At 38.7% G+C, this 16,083-nt stretch overlaps 1 protein-coding gene across 1 annotated transcript; it reads left to right on the top strand.

Annotated features, from left to right (window-relative positions):
• LOC140931620 (uncharacterized) lies at positions 1-1,808 on the top strand. Its single transcript, XM_073381417.1, has one exon. It carries the CDS (start codon positions 144-146, stop codon positions 1,806-1,808), a length of 1,665 nt encoding a protein of 554 aa, XP_073237518.1. The 5' UTR covers positions 1-143.
• Positions 1,809-16,083: the final 14,275 nt, after the last annotated feature.

A 16,083-nucleotide genomic window follows, 5' to 3' on the forward strand; every position in this document is an offset into this window, starting at 1 on the left:
GGAAAAATGTCAAACACATTAAGCTATATAACGAAGCCATAGAGACACGCAAAAAACACATTAAGAACCTCTCAGACACAGAACTAACAACAGAGCAGATCAATTTACTCCCTCGGGGTTTGAAATTCATTCCAACTCCTGTCATGAAAGAAAACCAGATAAGGAGCCAACTAATTTCAGACTTTAACCAATTTGCCAGAAGGATGCGCCTCAAATACATTTATCATGGCAAAGATACTGTACCACACCCCTTCCATGTGAAGTCTAGTTGGATTCCCCCAGTTCAACGGTCAGTTGCTCTAGAATCCTATTTAGAGGAAGTCAAACTACGGCTAACAGAAGTGCCACTAAATAAACCTAAAAACAATCTGCCGCCTGGGGAGCGCCGAGCGCTCCGTGAATTTATTCAAAACAAAGAAATAATCCTTAAGAAAGCAGATAAAGGCACAACAACCGTCATAATGAAAAGAGAGAACAAAATAAATGAGGGACAAAAACAGTTGGATGATAGAAACAACTATCAACCTTTGGAAAAACCAATGGTTAAGGACACATCCCAGAGAGTTAAACACCTCATTAACACTCTACATAACGAAGGTTTCATTGACGAAATGACAGTAAAATGGTTTAACCAGACACCAGATCCGCCACGAATTCCAGTATTCTACACTCTCACAAAAATACACAAACCGACTTTAGTTGGAAGACCTATCATTTCGGGGTGCGATGGCCCCACAGAACGCCTCTCATCATTTGTAGACAAGCTACTTCAGCCAATAGCACAAATACAAGACTCGTATCTTAAAGATACGACACATTTTATAAGATTTATCGAAAACACTAGGGTGCCTAGTAACGCTTTCTTAGTCTCAATGGATGTCACCAGCCTTTACACGAATATCCCACAGGAGGAAGGAATTACTATAGTATGCAACGCATACGAAAAACTTCATGACAAAAACCCTCTTATAGCTACACACCTGCTTAAAGAAATGCTCAGTCTTATCCTTAAAGAGAACTCTTTCCATTTCAATGGGAAAGACTATCTCCAGACTCACGGAACTGCTATGGGCACGAAAATGGCAGTAGCTTTTGCCAACATTTTTATGGCAACAATAGAAAAGGAGATCTTAAAACAAAGCAGAAGGAAACCACTAACGTGGAAAAGGTTTATTGACGACATATTCTCTTTGTGGGACACAAACAAAGAAGATATAGATCTTTTCATTGAGCAAGCCAATTCTTTTCATCCTACAATCAAGTTCACTGCTGAAATATCACAAATTGAAACCACATTCTTGGACACGACAGTCTATAAGGGAGAGAGATTTGAGAAAGAAAGAATTCTCGACGTGCGCACACATTTTAAATCTACTGAAACGTTTCAGTACACTAACTTTAACAGTTGCCACCCACCAGGCGTTAAAAAAGGTTTTGTCAAAGGAGAGGCTCTTAGACTTCTAAGAACTAACTCTTCTAAAGTCATATTTGACAAGAATATTAAAAACTTTAAAACACGCCTTATCTCGAGAGGCTACCCAGAGAGTATGGTAGAAAAGATCCTCTCAGAAGTTAAATATGCAGATAGAGCGACAGCTCTGACACAAAAACAGAAAGCGCAAAAAATACTTTTACCCTTTGTCACGCAATTTCAACCGTCATTACCAGGTTTGAAAAACATACTAATGGAAAAATGGCATTTAATAGAAAACCAGCCACTACTCAGAGAGATATTCAAGGAACCTCCCTTGATCTCTTGTAGAAAAGGAAAGTCGCTTAAAGACATGCTTGTTAAAGCAAAACTGTAAAGGCTTATAACAACACAACGGTCACACAGCAGGAGCCGCGCAGGTCTGTCAACCCCATTTTACCAACTTTGTATACATTTTAACTGCTGTTCTGATCCACCGTCCTTCAAACTATGAATAAATCACAAAACTAGAACGTTTTTCATTTGTTAGCCCTTCGGGCCTTTTTACAGACCGAAATGATAGATTTTCCAACTTTTTCATATACTTCAGCTAGTAAATCCCCACTCTTTTATATACATGAAGTCCAAATAAGGCATTCCTTTTGGGCGGAGCCTCCCCGTATAGGCTATTGTAGGGAGTATTCCCCCCGGGTACGTTTCTAGAATATTTCCTCCATTAAACTCGAATAAGTCATTTTAAAATATTCACAAAGAGCCTATATCGTATCGCACACTAATTGTGCCAATATAAGTCGATCAACTTCCAAGTTATTGTACCTCGAGAATATATTCTTTGAATGAATATTAAAAGAGCCAATGATGGAAGAAACTCAATCTAAGCGTATTTGGTATACGAAGTCCGATAAAGAAGTTCGCTGCTACAACCCTTCTGCCCATTGCAAGGATTAACCAAGTTATTAACCGAACGGTAGGCCATAGTAGCTCATAGTGTAAACAAAATACAATTTTTTATCATTTTTTTAAAATTTGCCAAACCTTTTAGAAAAATTGTCGCTGAGATAAACTCGTTGTCAATATGAACTTCTTTTTTAATGACTCCAGTAGAACGAACAAAATCTTTTATTACAGCCTCTCAGCCTGTGCCGGGAACTAGGTAAGGGATGTGCGCGCTTTCCTGTTCATCGCGGGTATCGCCATTATTTACGCCCTAACTGTCTCAGGCGAGTGCTACCCATTCTTGCAAACAGCTGCCTTCTGTTAGCTTCCTGTAACCGTTTATAGCTTTGTAACCACAATTATTTTTTTTTTATGTCAGTTTCCCGTTAAAGGATAGGGATTTTGAAGCAAACGAAACATATATCTTTCAAAACGTGTGGTCAACATCCTTTGATGTTTTGTTCCATTGCATATGTTTGGGTTGTTACTTGGTATTTTCTTACTTATCCTTTATTGAATTTTTAAACGCTCAACGATCTAGTATTATTCAGAATCTTAAAAGATGAATATATTTTTTCAAATTTCTAGTTACAAAAGAACACACAAAATAAAATTTTGAACTGCTAAGCAACTTAAAACCTCTTTCTGCAAGGTATGGCGATTCTGAAACCGGCTGTACATTGTATCTTCTTAAAATCTTCTCTTTTGCAAGGTATGGCGAATTCAAGCTTCTCTTTAAAAGAAGGACAAAATTCAGCGAGGTTTAACTGTGCGGCGGTAACTATTAGCAAGATGACTTCGTAATCATGCGAGGGAGGAATTGTTTTAAAGGCTTATCGTTGTTTTTTTTTCTCACAACAACTTAGCGCTTACCTTTCCAACAAATACTGACTAGGGAGCTGCTTGGTTGTATTGAAGGATATCTTAAAGGAAGCAGAGAGCTGAAAATTTTTTGCTCAAGTTCGCAACGGATTCATTGCCTGGACTGACGTCAAGGGTTTCTTTGTTCAACGTAAACGTTTTGAATCATAAGGATAAACTTTCCGTGAAAACGGTTCAAATCAAGTTTCGTATGTACTCCCAATAAATGGTGTCCTTTCTTCAATTTCGCACCCTTTTAATAGCAAGAGTCCACGTGACGCTTGAGTTAATGTTCTAAACAGTTCTGACAGTTGCAGCTGTAATAGTCTATTAATAAGCCCTATATTTTTTTTAGTTAAGTTTAACGTCATGATTAAGTGGCCAGCAATTAAGCAGCCAGTAATGAAAGTCCCAAAATAATTGTAGAATTATGTTCACAACGTGCGTCGGACGATTTTTCGACCAGTTGAAATTTACGCGTTTAGGTTTTCTGTTCACACGGAACTACCTTAACCGTACAAAGAAATCAGACGTCTAGCAGTTCAAAGTCCCGTTTGAACGAAATATCCGGTCAACTTTTTCAGGCGCTCGAAAATTCGTCCGGTAGAGTGTGGCCTCGATCCTCTGCAGACATTACACTCCACTATTTATGGGGAGAGAAAGGGGAGTAGCAATCCCTCGCTTTCTTTCCTTCTTTTCTCGTTCGCAGACTTCTTACAGTCAGAGTAACCAAGCAAACCTAAAGTACATAGGGTGCGTTTCCGCTGACGCATAAAATTGAAATAAGTACACACGTATATTTTACGCGCGTAAATAAAATAGAGGCAATGTATTGAACGGATCGCGCGTAAACGTAAAAGTTAATTAAAGTAAACTAAAAAGAGTCGCCTCTTTTATCGGGAGAAAATTGGCTATTGTTCTTGCGACATCTAATATTATTACAGTCGGTGAAAGCTTCTTGGTCTGTAATATCGCTTAGGCATAGGTCGCACTTGGGAAAAGTTTTCATCTTTGCCGGCTAAAAAACCACGAAAATTCGAAACCGCAACCGGAAAAGAAAACTTTTAGTCAAATCGAGGAGGGTCGCACTAGTATTTACTAGTGGGAGTTAATTGTCAGGGGCACCCAACGAGAGTATAGTTCAAAACCACTTAAACATAGCATTGTTGAACGTATTTTAGTATTTAAACGGTAGATATAAGCATATTTTTATCCCCTAAAAATTTTCATCTGTTCGGATTTCGTAGCTGAAAGCCTAGTGATCCGAAAATTACAGGGATCAAAACTTACCTTTTCGAAAATTTCAGTCAGAAAAAAAGGCTCCCGAAAATTCTAGGTGACCTTTTTAGGGTAAAAATCCGTTTAAAATAGGCAATTATACCATTTTTTTGATGTTCGAAAATCCTAGGAAAGGCAGGCAAGCAAGAAATTTTACAACAAATGTTCCGAAAATTCTAGATCTAAAATCGTCTTCCGAACAGATATTCTTCCGAAAATTGTCGTTGGGTGCCCCTGAATTGTCGTTGTTTTGACACATTGAGAACTAAAGTAGGCCAGATACCAGAGAACATTATCTCTTCGTCGTCCGATCATTTGGCGTAGGATCGTTTTCCTCCTTTCCCAGTTTCAGGAGGATGGGAGAAATAAAGAAAATAAAGTGCTTGGCTGCAAAAACTGCATTTAGCTCGGAGAATAACAAACCTGTGACGGTGCCTGGGTAGACTATAATTGGCTCGCCTGTAGAGAGTTCCCGTAAAAACGTTGAAATAGCGAAGGATTACAAGCTTATGAATTGCTCGCCCGTAGAAAGTTTTCGCAAAAACGTTAAAATGGCGAAAGGTATTGGTAGCCTCGTCCGTCCACAACGAAAACGCGAAGGTCAGAAAATTTCAACGATTGATTCAAATTGATCGTGTTTCAAATTGGTCACGTTTCGCTGACAAGTGTTGACACTTACCGCCGTGATTTCTATTGTTTAGCTCGAGTTTTCCAAAATCTGCCTGCCCCACCCATGCAATACGGCGTCTTTGATGTTTTTCGCGATTTTCAAAGTTTTTTCCAACTTGAAAACTTGGGGTCGCACTTGGCAATGTGTCCCGATGACAGATTTTTACCGCAAGGTAAACAAATTCTTCCAGAAATTTGCCAAGTGCGACCCATGCCTTATTGTTATTCTAAAATGCTGAACAGGAGTCTTTTTCATTGGTTACCATGAACGCGCGGCAATACTCTTCATCGTGAAGTAGGCGGGTTAAACTAACGATAGCCAAATCTCTCTGTTGTTTTCCCGTTTGTGAGGCCAGATCACACCTTTACGCGTTCTAAGTACTCCTTAACTAACTGTTAAGTGTTTTAGAGCGCTATTTTACGGATCCGGTCCGGGTCAGCGAACAGATAACTGACTTAAAGATGTGTTGAAAATTGTAGTTTCGATTCCTCGCATGAGAGTTTTGACGGAACTCTGACTGATTACTCTAAGAGTAAGACGGCACGTAAATTTACGTGCGTTCGCAAGTAGATTGAAGTTACGTGGCAGTGGAAAGCAATCCTAAAGGTTGTTCAACTGTTCCTGCATATTAGCTTACTGTGAATTTTTAACCTCGAATTTGACAAGTATTATCATATGAACTCGTGTACTGAGTATACCTTTTTATGAAATTTTGAAAACTTCATTTAAATACTAAAAAGACTCAAATATTTTTCGGAATAATTGCTGACTTCTTTTTTCTTTTGTTCTAGCAAAGCAAATATAAATTATTAACTGCTCTTTATTTAACAAATAGTGAGAAGTCTTGACTGTGCTCTGTTCTGCGCGATCAATTTAAGAATTTGTTCATGCTTAGCGTGCGTATATCGAGTTATGGATGCACGCGGGAAGTTTAGAGAGCACGAAAGATGCGTAAGAGTTGCACGAGGCGATAGCCGAGTGCAACTCTAGCTTCTTGGGTGCTCTCCAACCTTCCCAAGTGCACCCATAACTCGATATACGCACAGCTAAAAGCATGAGCAAATTCTTTTATAACATAGCTGACAAAAATGCTTGCTTTTTGATTAACTACAAAATTCTCGTAACGCGCTACATAATAACAAACGCTTCTATTGGCTGATTACGAACACACCACAATCATCTAGTTTGAATGAAAATATTCTTTCTGTAGCTTTTCTGTAAAACTGAGCAAGAAAATTTGCTTCTTTATTCGTTAACGATCAATGGAAACTAAGCAGAAACAAAGGTAAAAGAGTCTTAAAGTTCACCTAAAGTTAAAATACTTAACATGTTCGTAAGAAGTCGTGGAGTATGGTTTGGATTTGCTGAAAAGATGTTTACGTTTTGCTCGGCGAAATCCAGAAAACATGTTTTTAGCGAAGACGACCGTCATCCTTCTTTAAACTCATATTCATTTACAAACATTGGCTGGTCATTACGGCTTCTTGAGAAGACCTGGCAGCAGTTGTTTTTGTGAGTAATAAATTTATGTCTTCTTGTGTAATTTGTGTTGTTATTGCGAGAGAAATCTTCCTGCTTCAGTCGGATTGTCCGGAGATAACAAAAGTGCATAACAAATTTAAAAACAACAATGAAAACGGAAATTTAACCTCTTAATGTTGTTGATGACCAGTTGGTGTCTGTTCTGTTCCCAGTGAATGTCTTTCGGCCAAAGTTTGCTGCAGCTGGTCTTCCGAAAAATTTGCGAAACGCGCAACATGCGAGTTTTGTTAATTCGGCTCTATTTTTGCTGCTTGTTGGATCAGGACCTAAAAGGTCAATGCCGATAGAAAAATTGGGCAGTTCTTCGCTGGTTTCTTCCATATTTTAAAGAGAAGGAAAACTGCACTGCAGCTTAAAAGACGACAACTCTGCAGCCAGGTAAAACAAAATACTTACGTCATCTTATTTACGCACGGGCGTGCTTAAATAAAGATTTTGTTCATAGCGGCTCAATATGACTTATATAGGGCAAGCACGCGCGCTATGTTATAATTTTCCTTTTTAAGCGACACAACGACTTATTCATCCAGGCTACAATTGTTATGATATTAACGTGTATAATGAGTATAGTCTTATACAACTCGCAAACTGCATTTAAATAGTAACAAAACCCGCATATTATTTAAATAATTGCAGCTTCCTTCTGTTTTTCGTTCTAGTAAAAAGAAATATAAATTATAAACTGCAAATTACCTTTTAATTAACAAATAAAGCGTCCCTTGACTGTGCTCTGTTCTGTTGTAACTGAGTCACGTCGAAAGCGGCTAGAATACGAAAGAATGGTTTTAAAGTGCGCGCGCTAATGGGACCAAGCCTACGACAGACCCATCAAGTCATTTAAACTTTTCGATGCATTAGGACCGTATGATTAGAAAGATAACTACTTTTGTCTCAATTAAGGAGTTTCACACGTCATAGCACTTAAGCATTTATCCATGAGATGAGGAAATTTAGTTTGAAACATCCTGTTTCGGTTTTGTTCCGCATCAAAAATGGTGGTCGCTTCTTGTTCAGCCTTGTGTGTATCATTGTGCACTTATAAGTTTGGATTATGCAACGTAGTGTAAACTAAGGCAAAAAATACTGGTCGGCCCTGTAGGATAACACGTGACCTATAGATGAACCTCCATATGCGATCACCTCCCATAAGCGACCACCAATCCAAAACGTCAAATTTTTTCCTCTCAAAGCCTTATAGTTCAGTTTGTTTGAAATTTTCGTTCCTTTGTGGTTCGATGCTCATTACTACGAACTGTTCAATGTCTGATATTGGGTAGTCTGTGGTTAAAGTGATGCACAATTTTAACTGAGTCTTTTTAACATGTTTAAAACCGTTGAAAGTGAACGCTGGAGGTGATCATCAAGACTTTTTTTTTTTTTTATCTCAGTTCGAGCTCAGAGATTGAAGAGAAAGGTTCCAGAAATGTTATATAGATACTGGTGTATTCTTTCCAACTAGCATTTTTAATCTTTTGATCAAGCAAGAGGGGGTCCTGAGTCAACAGGCTGTTGAAATTAAGGCAAAAGAAAAATGACTGTATTTAAATTAGAGGATTAGAATTTTCCTCGGTAATAATAAAGTCGCACTTCCATCTTTCCTACATGAAAATAATGAAAGAAAATGGTTAGGCTAGATTAAGACTGATATATGCATTGAAGACAATTCTCTTAATCCCATTCCAGCGCTTTTTCCCTTCAAACACAGTAAGCAAATAATATGCAGATTTAGCCAACGCCTAAAGCGAAGTTCTCGAGGATTCTTTTAAGAAACGTCTTTTTGAAATAATTCAGCATTCGCTATATTAACAAGCGAGAAGTAAAGTGGAAAAATGGACCCCAGCCTACGATCAATTGAAAACCGATAACTGGTCAGCGGAGAACTTTAATTTCAATTAAGGTTACGTTGTTGCTGGGCTTCGATCCGAGGAAGTGTTGGCATTGTTAGCGGAAGAGACTGTTCCCTCAGCGAACTGCAGTGATCCTACGAAACACGAGTCAGAGTACCAGTGAGGGTCTCGGTCAATAAACTTAACCTTATCCCAAAGAGGATAATGTCCGGTATTATTGGCGTGTTCAGAAACGGCTGAGAGTTGAGTTCGTGATGGCGTATATCCCTTTCATAATCGTAAGACAAACGACAAAAACGAACCCTTTATACACCACACAACGATGAATAATGTCTTTCATGACAGTAAAGGAGTAATAGTCTCAGAATTGACAAAAAATTACGGGCTTTTGAGAGTTACCTGACAAGTTTGCCATACTACAGTGTAAGTGTCTTATTCCCATTTCGTAATGTTCTCTCCTTTTCCAGTGACCTAAGCTATTATTAAAAAGTCATGATCACGGAAAACACCACTGGTAAAATCGTGTTTAAATAGTATGTTTATTGAATACTCTAAATTGGTTTACTTTACTGACACAGACATTTTAGAAAGTCTAGCAACAGTTAACAAGCCCTATAAAGTAGATGTTAAGGTATACAAAACAACATGATCTTGCCTTCATTATACATACTCTCTTATATTTTATCAATGGCCACATACTTATTAGACGGCAAAACAGCTCGTATTTTTGCCGAGGTTAAGAACGCGCGCGTGAGCGGTCAAACCAAAAGTTCGGAGCGAGAGGGTGAAAACGGAGAGTGAGATTGTGCCTAAGGGCGTGTGAGGCTCGCGCGCTTTTCGCGAAAATCTCACTCCGGCCCTTCGCGTCTTTGCAAAACAAATTATGAAAAAAAAACCGACTGTTTTCCAGTCTACATTCATAGTAGTGCTTCAGAAAGTAGAAAAAAAAAAGACGTAATTTACACTGAAACCGTGTATAACAACAAGTGAGTTTGATAACAAGTAATTCTGAATGTAAATGTACAAGATTAATTGGCTATTTCCGAGTTGCTTCAAGCCTCTGTTTGAAAGCGAAATGATTTGGATAAAATGATTTGTTGTTCTCATGCAAGTTAAACTCGTGATCGAAAAAAGGGGTTTAAACTTCGCCTTGCTTGCTTGAAAATTGAAAGTTTTTGGAACTCGGAAATTCCCTGTTTAAGAAGCATACTTTATACTGATTAAAAATGCCAAGAAAAGATTAGCTGAATAGTGGATTTAATGTTTAAAACACTTGCTGTAAGTGATTTAAACAGCTTCAAAAACGTGCCCGGACTTTTTCATCTCAATAGAATTGCTAGATAATACATAAAAAGATGGCAAACAAAAGCAGTCAAAAGTAAGCCGACACGACAAGTTGTCCGGCAAAGTATAAACACCTAATGTATCCAATGCGTGACTTTCTACTTTAGAGATCGGCGTGACGCAGTTTTGCTCCGTCATGGAAATCGTGTCGAAATCACCGTTCATGTGTGTGAACAGAATCCTTATCCGGTATGATTTTCGTGGCGGCACAAAAGCTATCCAGTATATTTTGACCATAGCTAGCCTAATATGTACAACCTCTCCATCATTGCTGGAACTTCATTTGTACATACCACAGCAATTACGTAGCTCAAAGATGCCAAACTTGTGGCCACGTACAACAACCACAAAAAAAGAAGAAAATGTCTTAAGTAATTAAAGTTAATAATTAAACTTGACAAAACTTATTTTGTCTCTTCTTCCTTATTTGAAGGGTCATTTCTCCCACCTCCCTCTTGTTTTTGACTTGTCATCATTATGAACTTACAATTAAGTGTTACCAAGAGAGAATAAAAGGACAAAGAACGCCCAGTCACGCCCTTGATTGGTACCAAGTCCTATTATGGCTCTTGTTGGCACATGTGACTTTCTCCGAAGAATTTTTAGTCCAATTAAACGCTTGAAATTAATCAGAATTTGGTGTCCGGAAAGGTCCGCAAATGTTTATTCAGTGTTTTCAAGAGGCAATTCGACAGTCGCAGTATTTTTTTTTCTCCCCTCCCCCTCCCTCTTTCCTTCTTTCGCCCTCGCACATACCGTAAGGGTTACTATTTCTACTTTCCCTAATCTTCCACCGTCATAAAATCAAAGATGGCGGCTACAAAAATATTACGAACACCACTCAAAATACGCCCACTCAAAATACGCCTGCACTGCAGGCTACGAGTATGAAAACCTATGCCATAATGGAAAAGTCGGAAAATTCAGGATAATGTCACCCTTTTCCCCTAGTCATGATCTCTCTGTCATTCTTTACTTAATTCTACACTTCTCAGAGGTGTGGAAGTGTGGAATAGTCTGAAAAAGTAAGGATAATGTCACACTTTTCCCCTGGTCACGAACCCTTTGTTACTCTTTACTTAGTTCCACACTTCTCAGAGGTGTAGAATTGTGGAAAAATGACAAGGGGTTCATGACTGGGGGAAATGTCAGAAATGAGCGACAATATCCTTACTTTGTCATACTATTCCACACTTCCACACCTCTGAGAAGTGTGGAACTAGGTAAAGAATGACAAGGGGTTCATGACTGGGGGAATTGTGCGACACTATCCTTACTTTGTCAGACTATTCCACATTTCCACACCTCTGAGAAGTGTGGTACTAAGTAAGAAGTGAAGAAACTCTGGATTTCATGGCCAGGGCTGGACATGTTCTTTTACAAGGATGTATGTCTTTCCTAATCGCCTTTGTAAAAAGAGACTAGAGGCTAGCCTTGACCTAGTGGCACGTGCAAACATGCACACTTCAACTAACTGTGCAGAGTGCAGTTAGTTCTGTGAAGATCTCGTGAAGTCCAGTAATTGTTAGGTAAGGCCATGACACAGCTGATGACAAACTAATCATGAGAGCTCATACACTTGATATACATAATTGTATAATGCTGTTATTCGTTGGTTATAAAGCCCCGGGGGTTTTAGCCCTAATGGGTCATACATATTGTGGAATATTACAGCATTTATTTGCCATGATTTGCACTAGTACAGTATTATAAGACTTGTAAAACGCGTTAATGCTTTCCTGTATCATCAGTGTAAATTGATGTTTAAAATCAGCCTTGTTCGAAAACTTCACTCAAGCATGCAAACCCTCCTTGCATGACTTGCATACCTCAGAACTACCAATTATAAAAACTCATCATCATTTTCTATAAATAATAATTATTATTATTTTATCAATTTTATTTACTCTGTTCTTAATTTCTCCCTTCACTATTTATTGGAACTTCTTTAGATCACCAATCCAGCGTTTATAATGAGTTTACAATGAGTGCGGACGGCTGGCGACCCAACAAATAAGGTGTTTCTCAGTATAATTACGACATATGAACTATTTTCTTGAATATTTACCTGTGCGTAGCAAGCGTTATCGTGCACGAACTTTGGCAAAACTAAATCGTTGGCCAAGCAGGCTACGGATACGGTAGTCTGATAGTTCTGAAACAGGAAGACAGAGTGTTAAAGTATGGGTTTTTTGAAGTGACGGGATTTTATAGATTTCCATAATGTTTTATTTCCTTCTATATGTAAATCGCCAGAAACTGTTCATGTTTATAGACTATGCGTCAAACTCTGAAGGTCCCTTTGATATCTCATGTGGCTGCCGCTTACTCGTTTGACTCTTTTTACGAATCGAATTTTTAGGGAAGCCAGAGTTAATCACAGATTTAAACATGTCCTTATGTATTCTACCAGCACTGAAGGCTGCTGAAATTGCTAAGTTCATGGCATTACTTGATCGTCGGGGGCGCATCTGAATGATCTTAGAGATAAACGTCAGAGTAACTATTTACCTCAAATCCTTGTATTTACGTTTTTAAGACATCTTTTCGGTTATGTTTTATTATCGATATTCATGGACACTGAAGTGCCAAAAGTAAACTGCGATGTGAGCATCGCATGTAACATTTGATCAGTTCAGTGTAAAATTTTCGCTTCCAAACACAGGTAACCAAGGTAGGTAACCTCTTGTTCAACCTCGTTTTTAGCCCGCCTTGTAAGGGACCAGTCATAATTTAAGTTGGAGGAAGGGGTGGAGGAGAAATTGGGGGCCCTTCAATTTTTTTTGGATGGAATATGGGGGGCCTTAAAATGCCAAAAGATGACCTTGGGGGGGTCTTCAAGTTTTTTTTTAAGTAGCATCCCTACTGAGCAGCATGATGCTTGAGTATTAAAGGACCTGATTTTGATTCAGTTTTACACAAAGTCCTATATTGTGTAATACTAAAACAATTTAATCAGCATTTTGACAAAAAGATTTAATGCTCAAATAGTAGGTACATTAACACAACATCCATTATTGTGTAACACTGAAACAATTTCATAGGCATTTTAACAAATGATTACATGCATAAAGTCATGTTATGCAATCTCACTGTCCGAATCATTATTTGTAGATGAGGTTGATGTGGACTCACTGTCTGTGTCACTGTCAAGTTTTTTGCTATTAGAGCATGTACTGTTCATATAAAAAGAAGTAAGCTTTGGCTGATTATCTTCGTTCTTTCTTGAAGCGGTCCTGTCGGCCTCTAACCTTTCGATAGCCTGTCTTATCTCAATTATAGCACAAACACTGATATATCCTTGCTCTATAAGCTGTTTGAGAGGTTCTAGGTGAAATCTCTTTCTCAGTTTAGTGTGAAGTGCTTCTCTGTTGTTAGTTGGCACATTCGGAAGTGACAGTGAGTAAGAACGGTAAAGTAAAGAAACTGTTACTTCTTATGACCATTTGGGTGTTATGTAAGAAAGGGGTGCCCTTAAATCTTTTAACATCATTGAAGGATGGGGGGGGGGGGGGGTACCTATAAAACATGAGTGCTATTAGTAGGGGTCTGGAAATAATTTGGGATAAAAAAACAATTTCTCCTCCACCCCCTCCTCCAACTTAAATTATGACTGATCCCTAAGTATTTCGTGTTATTATTTCATAGTTTTATTACCGTTATTTGTGTTCCTTAGTAAAAGAAATGGGGCGCCTTGTAACTCGGCAGACTATCCTCGTTCTATTTTTTTTTAGCCATTTAAATTTAGGCGCGTGTGCGGGGTTTGCTCTGGCGAATTGTGATTGGCTAGGAAGAACAGTTGCCTTCTATCAAGTATATTTTCAGCGGGGTAGGGTGGCTTTGAGCAAATGATGTATCGGTCCACAGAAAGGTCACCACAGTACTCCCGGGATGGAATTTTTTGTACAGTGCCCAGGCCTCATTTTCTTGGCCGCGCGTTGATCTGGCCCGGCTGCTTCGGCGAGCATATTCTCGGTCTGTTTGGATTATATCCTTCGAGTTTGTCAAAGTCCTTGAGATTCGTTTCTCTATCTGAGAAAGCTTCATTGGTTTCTATATCTGCTGCTATCCTATTTCTACGATCCTGGCATGTCTATTTTCCGTTGGAGCTCAAAATTTCGTGGAAAAAGTTGTGTTGAATGAGAGCATGTCGGCGAAAATGGCATCTCGTGTTTCCTACCTTGTATATTATTATTGTCGATAGAGTGAATTTGAACAAATTACGGCAAATTATCACGAAACTTCGTTGGAGCAATAAGGACAACAACAATTAACTGCAGAGTAAGTTTCATTGATCTTTATTTAGTATTTCCTAGAAATTTTAGGATGGTATTTTTACCCCATACAAACACTTTAATTTTACTGGAACCATACCGTGGTACTATCACAGAGCCTGGGTTACCTGTGTTCCAAAATGCGAATTTGCGATTTCACAAAATTTTCCGTCCTATTGTCTGTTAGGGGCGTTGAAACCGGCTGTAATGCCAGCAAATAATAAAATCTTAATGCCATAGAGTGTTGACTTATTAGGGAAATTTCAGCGAAATTGAAAGTGAAATTAAACTAGTTTCGGCTGACTGACTTGACTTCCTTGAAGTGTGATGGAGGTATAGAGGGTGTTTTCTTGAATGAGGGTTTTTACCTGTTTGCACAGATCGAAAGAAACGAAGTACTGGCTCAAAATGGTCAATCACTGAAAAACACTTTAGACTGCACTGAAACTGCTAAATTCATAATACCGCTTGATCTCCGTGCACATCTAACAGACCTAACATGATCTAAACAATTGATTGGAAATAAAACCCAGTGTAAATTTGGCTTCAAATGTACTTACATTTAAGCACCTTTCCGTCGGCCGTACGCGTCCTACCGTCTGTAATCGAGGCGTGGTCAGATGATTACAGAAGTGCGAAAGTAAAGTGCGATGCCATCAAATCTCTGAAGCTGTACTGCTATGGCGTTGACTAATCAAGGAACTTTCGGGGAAACTGAAAGTGAAATTAAATATGCTACCTTGCTACGGCTGACTGACTTATTATTTCATTAATTTCATTTACTCTGTATTTAATTTCTCCCTTCAACATTTATTCAAACTTCTTTGGATCACCAATACAGAGTTTATAATGAGTTTATGATGAGCGCGGACGGCTGGCTACTCAACAAATAAAGTGCTTCTATAATTACGACATATGAAATATTTTCTTGATTATCTATCTGTGCGCAGCATGCGTTATACCGTGCGAGCCCCTTGCACGAGTTTGCCTAAACGAAATCGTTGGCCAAGCAGGCTACGGATACGGTACTCTGACAGTTCTGAAACAGGAGGGCAGAGTGTTAAAGTATGCCGGGGGGTTTGGAAGTCACGAGATTTCGTAGATTTTCATAATGTTTTATTTCCTTCTATATGGAAATCGCTAGAACTGTTATAGACTATGCGTCAAACTCTGAAGGTCCTTTTGATATATAATGTGGTTGCCGTTTACTCGTTTCACTCTTTTAATGAATCGATTACTTAGGGAAGCCAGTCAATCACAGAGTGAAACATGTCCTTATGTATTCTACCAGCACTGAAGGCTGTTGAAATTGCTAAGTTCATGGCATTGCTTGATCGTCGAGGGCGCATCTGAATGATCAGAGATATAAACGTCAGAGTAACTGTTTACCTCAAATCCTTGTATTTACGTTTTTAAGACATCTTTTCGGTTATGTTTTATTATCGATATTCATGGACACTGAAGTGCCGAAAGTAAACTGCGACGTGAGCATCGCATGTAACATTTGATCAGTTCAGCGTACAATTTTCGCTTCCAAAATGCGAACTTTTTATATTTCCGTCCTATTGTCTGTTAGTGGCGTTCGAAGAGTGCCGTATAAACTGGAAAGCGATCAAATAATATTGAAAATATCTTAATGCTATAGAGCGTTGACTTATCAGGGAATTTGTAGCGAAATTGAAAGTGAAATGAAACTAGTTTCTTCTGACTGACCTGACTTCATCGGAGTATGATCGAGGTATAGAGGGTGCTTTCTTGAATGAAGGTTTTTACCGTGTTCGCACAGTTCAAAAGAAACTACGTACCCTACAAGCTCAAAACGGTCGATCACTGAAACACACCTCAGACTGCGCTGAAACTGCTAAATTCACAATACCGCTTGATCTCCGTGCACATCTA

The sequence above is a fragment of the Porites lutea genome, chromosome 3 (assembly GCF_958299795.1).
Source record: "Porites lutea chromosome 3, jaPorLute2.1, whole genome shotgun sequence".
Lineage (NCBI taxonomy): Eukaryota > Metazoa > Cnidaria > Anthozoa > Scleractinia > Poritidae > Porites > Porites lutea.